Source organism: Actinia tenebrosa, unplaced genomic scaffold (genome assembly GCF_029948245.1).
Source record: "Actinia tenebrosa isolate PJP-AT-01 unplaced genomic scaffold, QUT_ActTen_1.0 PGA_scaffold1__47_contigs__length_23844297, whole genome shotgun sequence".
NCBI lineage: Eukaryota > Metazoa > Cnidaria > Anthozoa > Actiniaria > Actiniidae > Actinia > Actinia tenebrosa.
This window is the reverse complement of record NW_028292578.1, coordinates 10,623,688-10,631,546: the sequence shown is the minus strand read 5'-3', so window position 1 is coordinate 10,631,546 and position 7,859 is coordinate 10,623,688. Positions and strand designations below refer to the sequence as shown.

Sequence of the window (7,859 nt, the reverse complement as noted above, 5' to 3'; positions counted from 1 at the left end):
TTTTTTCGTAAAACTAAAGCGTAAAACGCTTAAAATGCCTTTTTTTCTTTTTTGGGTTCGGCGTTTTTATAGGCTTAATCCCCAGCCGTCGGGGAAATGATTAGCGTATGGGGGTTCAAACAAAATGGCAGATCTCGGAAAATCCTCACTGTTAGTTAATCCGTGGTTTAAAAACCGTTGCAAGCTAGATTAGTGGGTCGATTAATTAGCCCCCGATTACGCTACTTAATCTACGACCAGCATTCCAAAACACAGCTGCTGTTAAATGGGGGGCCCTCAATAGCTCTTTTCGTAGTTGAGCACGCCACCCCAACAAATCAGCGGTATTGTGATGAGCGCAGCATCAAAACGAGCATGAATCGGGTCGAGCGTCGGATAATTTGCTAAGAAATTTACCAGACTCGTACCCAGTCGTCATTTGTTTCACGCTTTTTTTGCGCGCGGTGGCTTTTGGGTGGCCTTGATGCACCTCTCATTAAATCCTTCCCATCAACCACAGCGTAAGATCAATAAGACAAGAGAAGCGACTGGGTACGAGTCTGAAAATTTACTACAAATCTTCGACTGATCACAACATATTAATAGATCTTAGTTCAAAGTATTGTATAGTCTTTCTAGCTTTTATTAAACACTATATAGCTTTTGAATGCTTTATTAAGCCACTGGAAGGACAGATAATTGATTTGAAGCCGAGATCTTTGCAGTCCAAGATTTGTTTAATGCTGTCCACACTATGCGAGGACCATAGTTAGAAAGACAAAAAAGTACTTCGTATATCGAAGATATCTATCAAAATGTAACGATCTCTCGCAGATTTGTAGCAAAGTTCTTAGCGAACTCTTCGAAGCTCTACCCGATAGCCTCGTTTTAGCATTTTTTGCTATATCTTGGACAATAGGAGATTCCGATTTCCCTTCGGAAGTGCTATCCACTGCGAAACCGTGCAGGCTTTCACTTTGTTCAGTTAATCAATTCTCATTCGGAACAACAAATTTGAAGAAGAAAGAAAATTCACGAAGCATCTTGGTATAGTGCGAGTCAAATAGAGTTCAAACAATATAACCGTACATACATACATACATACATACAAACTTGTGAAACTTTAATAACACTAAAAATAGCACAATTTCATTTTGTACTATTTAGTAATTAGTGTTTCACGGATTAATTGTTTGCACTCTAACGCGATCATACAAAAGTCCTATCCAAGGGCGGATCCAGGGTTTTTTGAAGGGGGGGTCTCAGGGGTAAATTTTGTGGGCAAAGGAATCCCAGTCGCATTTTTAACAACGGAAGCCCATTTGACCTCAGGAATGACAGGGGGGTCGCGACCCCCCGACCCTCCCCCTGGATCCGCCCTTGCTATCTACAGTTTTAAATTGAATGTTGTTCCATGCGTTTTCATTTCCACGACAACGCAAATAATTAAATTTGAACAAACAGATCCAATGTTATAATTACTCAGGGCCAGCTTTAAAATAGACATCGTTCAAAATATTTAAATTTCTTCGTGCACACGACTTTTTGAGACTTTTTATTTGCAAAATGTAAGGCAAACTTAAGATAATTTGATTTTCCACTGTTCACACATTCACGTCAAGCAAATTTTCCCAGTTTATTAGATACACTCACTAAACGCATGTGGTTCCTGCTGTAAGCTGAACAAATCAGTGGAAAACAAATTAGCAATCGATATGTTAAAAGAGAAAATATTTAGAAGAGAGATCGATTGAAATTCGCTGCAGGAAACAGTGGTCTTCTAAAATTGTAGACTCCAATTGGCAACTTGTTGAGTATTTCACATGTTCATTCTATTTTTTTAAATTGCTTTACAAACTGATTTATTTACTAGGTTTTGGTGTGTAATTTATCTAATAAGCAATTTTAAAAGTTTTGTCAAAATATGATGTGAAATGAAAACCAAATGGACAACTGTACCAAAAATATATATGACTTCGCCAGTTTTCCCTTTAAAAACGTTTTTTAATATAGTATTCACAAAGAAAATTAAAATTAAAAATACTGGCAATCCTCGCCTTTGTTATTTTTAGTTGTCAAGACTATTAAAGCACAAATTTTACACATTTAAGATAACAGAATCATAGCAACACATTCAATGCTGATAGAATGTATTCAAATGGTAATAAAAACCTGAGATTGGTTGTTAAATATACAAAAACTCCTCGTCGTGCACCTACCGAACGTGTTTCTTTGCTGTTTTTAAAATAGAAATGGTCAGTACCAGTAAAATTCACGTTTCGTTGTGGCTTAAATTTCTTTCTGCGGCTTTTTTTCTCCAAATATCTATTTCATTCATGGTTTTTATTTGGCTCATCTTTTTCGGTGGAATCAGATCGCAGGTATGGCCGAATGTCGATATGGTAAATTCATTAAGCTCTAGGCATCATCAGGAATCGATAAAAAGTACTGGTAATACAGGAGTACGTCTGTTTGTCGCTATTTTGAGCCACCCAAATAGAAAGGAAAGAAGGGATGCTATTAGAGACACCTGGTTTTCAGCGTGTAATGATGAAAGACTACAAGTGCAATGTAGGTTTTTTTCAGACTACGTCGGTCTAAATAGCAAGTCTAAATACGCACTTAGTAAGGAGAAAGACCAAAATAAAGACCTTGAAATTTTAAACGCAACAGGTAAGCATTTGTAGGATAACACGATACTTTTATTATTATGATTAAAACCATCATCATTATTATTATATGTAAATGGTTTTCTAAGTCCTTCAATTATTACTGGTGACACTATTCGTCCAGATCTCCTTCTCCTAATACAGTCCAAGTACCTTTATGTTCTGGAACTAACAGTTGGGTTTGAGTCTAACCTTAATAACAATGCAGTCCGTAAAAGAGAAAAATACAAGAATTTGATTAAAGATTTGACCAGTAAATTCGATCGCGTTAAATTTGTAAACCTCTCGATGAGCTCTCTTGGCGTCCTGTCCGACGAATGTTCTACGTTTTTAGACATGATGAGTGACATTGGAGTCGACAAAAAACAACAAAACTATATAATAAAAAAAAATAATGAATCTTGCCATTAGAGCCACGTATTATATATTTTGTTGTAAAAATAAGATTTGGGAAAGCCCAGACTTAATGAAATTTTAATATATATTTTTTAATGTATACATATATATATATATATATATATATATATATATATCTATATCATTTATATATCAATCAATTTCAAGTAGCCAGTTGTTAAATGCCTATGCGTAGAGAGATTTACAACTGTATTTAAGAAAAAGAATAAAGTTTCCATTATGAGCATCATCATAAGTTTGGAAACTTCATAGAACAAAGTTATTGTTTTGCGTTTGATGTTGAACCGTACCATCACGTGTTACTGAGGGTGCACAATGAACCAAAGCAAGTATGGCTGAAAATACTTATTTCTTTATTATTCTCATGTATGAACATTTTGAAAGTGAAAACTTTCATTCGATGACCACAAACTATGCGTATAAATATTTCCGCGCATATACAGTTAAGTTACTAGATGATAAATAAGAAAGCATGAAAAAAGGCATTTCCTTTTCAATAAACAATTAGTATTAATCGTATAGGATTAATTAACAAATAATAAGTATTTTAAAACGTTTTTACGGTTAAAAACTTCTATATTCCCGAATACTATGAACAAATGGAGAAACTTTTCCTTCACTGTGCACCGTCAACGTCATATAACAATGGATAAAGTCGAACAAAAACATAGAACAATGGGTTTCCCAACCATTCCGCTCCATTAACTATGATCATAATCATTATTTTTTTCAAAAAAATACTGATATAGGTAAAAGTTTGTTAAAAGCTTCGAACTTTTCGTAAACAAAACCTTCCAATTCTTATCAGCGATCATTATTATTATTATTATTATTATTATTATTTCATTCCTTTATTGCACAGCAAAATAAGAATATTACAACACTTTTGCTGGTATACATTAACCTTCAGCTCGAGATTCTACCCGGCTCCTGAGACTGAAGTACTCTTCTTAAGATGTGTGCCGTGCCTAAAACTACAGATTTCTGTAGGTCTAACAAGATACTATCAAGTTCTAGTCTCTGATCATGATCCTAAAACTGTTTTGATATTGTTCCTAGCGATCCAATGACTATCGGAACTAATATGGTATCATCCTCCACAATCTTTCTATTTCTATTCTGAGGTCTTGGTACTTGTCAATTTTTTCCATTTCCTTTTGATCAATTCTATGGTCCATACTGAGGCACTGAGATGTCAATCACTTTCGCCTTCTTCTTGCTCTTAACTACGTCTATGATGTCGGCCCTGCCAGTACTTTGCAGCCAGATACAGTGTAAACGTTAGATTGCCTCCTCCTCCTCCTCCTCGATGACGTTTATCAACATCCATGTACTAATTCAATCTCTGTGCTGTTATGATTTTAAAAGTCCTCGAAATGTTCAATGTGTTGGAAATAACTGCATTCTGCATGCAAAACAAGACGACCAAGTCTCGAACAGTTTCTGCTGTGTCCCTAGAGCATCTGTTATGAGAGAGAAAATTAATGTTTTTACAGACTAAGCTAGACATCAGTTTTCTAATTACTATTTCTTATCGTATGAAAACAAGATAAAGAACGATCAATTAGTTATTGAAAATATCGATATAACATTTCAGTAAGGCTACCATCACGCACAAGTTTGGATGATGGTATATGCTTTGAATTTACAAGTAAACCACTTAGCTCCTCCCATTAGCATGTACACCTCTGGTTACACCCTAAACACTCTTTACCCCTTTGCTTAGTTATTTTAGCATTATTCTTTTAAATCTTTTGATATAATTATTCCTCGTAGACCTTTCTATACCTTTACCATATATTCATACATTAACTTTAGTTTAAGCTATGTTTAGTTCTAAGATTTTCACTCGTATTATTCTTTAATAAGATATCACACTTAGGAATTTACTATTTCCTTTAGCCAATCAAGACTCAGCGATAATATCACATTGATTGTAGAATGACAAATGTCATGAAGTTATTATAAATAGAGCTCATGTAATTAGTTTAAGTCAGATAGAGTATAGAAGAGCAGAGTATAGAACAGAAGAAGAGATAGTAGAATAAAGATCCAGTAGCTCGTACCGAGAGCGGTCATCCCATAACACATCCCCCTAAGACATCGATGATGATGTTGTACTGCTTGATCTTATAGTCTGGAAATTGTTTCCGCAGTTCCCAGGCAGTGCATACGCATTTCTCTTCTGTTTTTTTGCGCGCTCCATTGTCCATCCAAGGACAGCTCATGTCTATGATCATATCACCCTTCGTGCCTACTTGTCCATAATCTTTGCGTCAATAGGATTAGTACGGTGGCCCATAGGGGACAACTGCAAACAAATAAAAGCTGCTGCCAAAGAAATTATGATCGTTAAGAATAAATTAAAGTTGCTGCAAAAAAATAAAAGTTACTGCAAATTAATAGAAGTTGCCGCAAACAGAAACAAACATCACGGCAAATTAATGATTTTTATTAGAAAATAAAAGCGAAAAGTAAAAGTTGCTGCAAACAAATAAAAGTTGCTGCAAACAAAAAGTCAAAAACCTCTGCGCGCGCATTGGTCGGAAAGGACTGGCACTAGCAGAGAATATATCCAAGATGGTGTCTTATTTGGTGAAAGTGTGTATTTTGTAGATCTACCAGTCGATCTATCATCCAACATGTTTTGTAACCATTGCGGCGCAGAAGTTTTTCCAGCGCCGACAAGTTCTCCTCTTGTGGCCAAATTTGTTGTTCCAAGGTATTTCGGTTTGTGCTAATGCACTACAACAAGCGAAACGTGGGTAACACTCTCAGGGGCTTTTCGGCACATTCGACACGTCCGTTGCAGGGACCGTTCCCGTTTTACTACGTGGTAGTATAGTTTCGTCGGGAGTAATTGGTTGTAAAGCTCGTATATTCTCGCAACAGTGTGCGAAGGAGCTGTCATCCATTTGTATAGCCAAATGAAGCAGTCTACGAAATCTTCATCTGCCTATACCTTGCTTCAAAGAGCTTCCCTTGCCATCTTCGACCTCGGATCATCTCGGCCCTTTTTCTCTTGTTCGGAACTTTTCATGACTTCACCAGCTCTTTCCATACCCAGCTGGATTAGGGTATTTAAAATCAAAGTTCACGCCCACCTCCGCGGCATACTCGACAACGCCGTTTGTTAGAGAACGTCGTCCCATTTTCTCGCACTTGATTCGAATACAGCTTTACTGCGGTCTTGAATTTCGTAAGTTTGTATTCGGACTCGACTGATATCAGTCTTCTGCCCCCATATTTCCTGGAGAGGTAAAGAAGCTCGGTTGAAACTGAAGGATGGCGATCTTACGACTCTCAGTCAATTTGTTGTAGTTCAGACAGCGGCCATGTCTGTGTCCACATAGGATAAGTGAGGACCTGTTATGGATAGTGGTTAGATGCACTACTTTATGATCTGAAAAAGGCTCGACCAAATAACTGAGTCTTTGAAGACATATACCGTATACCGCCTCAACTTTCAGGTTTGCTATAACCTGAGAGTTTCCGATTACTGTGCCATTAGAGCGGTTGTCTAGTGTACCCCTTTTAACGAGGGCTGTGGAATACTTCTTCTCATTCCATTTCAGCTTTTACAATTTTTCTTTCATACAACATCAACATTCCTACCCTTTCCATAGATTTTAAAAATAAATTCACAAGATTAGAAAAGGTATCTTTTTATTTGATAAAAATATAGAAAATTTAGTGTTTTATACTTTTGTCTATTTAATGTCAGAATTTATGATTAACAGGTTTAACCTGTCAGTTTTTACAGTGTTATTCAGTGGGAATAGTATCATGGTTCTTTGCATACATTATACTATTCCTGCAGTCAGTGTCAAATATTTTTCTCTCAATATTTTTTTTAGTTTTGCCTAACTACAGTTACCCCACATTTTATAGTTATTAATGTATGTACTTATTGTTGATTTTGTTGCAGATAGTTTTGCTTTCGCTGAACGCCTTCTTTTGATATGGGAATGGACAATTAAGAACAGTAATTTCGATTACGACTTCTTTTTAAGAATAGATGATGATCATTTTCTTTGTGTGGATCGTCTTGTCAATGAGCTCCAATACCGACCTAAAGATGGACTTTACTGGGGGTTTGTACATTGTCATCCTCGAGTAGTTCGAATAGATGAAGCATGGCTTTTGTTATCCAAGGATTTAATACAAGAGATCATGGAAAAGCGGGAAAACAAATCTTTATTTTGCCATCCATATGGGGATCAAGCGGTAGCAATGTGGATAAACACAATCCACAAGAACATCACTTACTTTATGGATAACGAGCGAATCATACATAAAAGTGCAGGCCGAGATCCTAACTATTACACAATGAGTGTATGCGGTAAATATTTAAGTTTACATGGAACCTACCCTAGGGCGATGAAGCAATTATGGCTCTTGAGCCACACTATGCAAAATAAATATCACACTGATATGGTATACAAGGTACAGGAAATTGCTGAATTTTCTAAGCTTTGCAAATTTTCCCCTATTTTTGAATACAATGCATTTTTACCCGAATACCAATTTAAACCAAAGCTATGTCATCTAAAACCAAAATGGGCTATTTCTAAAACAAGGCATGGTGGACGAGAAGAAGAGGGCGAGCGCTACAGTTCATATTAAACAGGCGGCGCGCGGTTTGGAAAATAGCTAGAGGTAATATTCCTACTAGACGGTATTAAATAATGTTAATAATGCCGTTCACAATTATATTTGTATATTATGTTATTTATTATGAAGAAATAGAAAACGCGCGCGCGTGCTGTGTACTGTCATAAAGCATGCGGGGGT

The 7,859-nt window shown here is 36.3% G+C and overlaps 1 protein-coding gene across 1 annotated transcript; it reads left to right on the top strand.

Annotated features, from left to right (window-relative positions):
• The first annotated feature begins 2,199 nt into the window (after positions 1–2,199).
• Positions 2,200–7,775, top strand: LOC116295768 (uncharacterized). The gene is made up of 2 exons (XM_031703683.1): positions 2,200–2,652; positions 6,994–7,775. The coding sequence occupies exons 1-2, from the start codon at positions 2,232–2,234 to the stop codon at positions 7,689–7,691; spliced, it is 1,119 nt and encodes a 372-aa protein (XP_031559543.1). The 5' UTR covers positions 2,200–2,231; the 3' UTR covers positions 7,692–7,775.
• Positions 7,776–7,859: the final 84 nt, after the last annotated feature.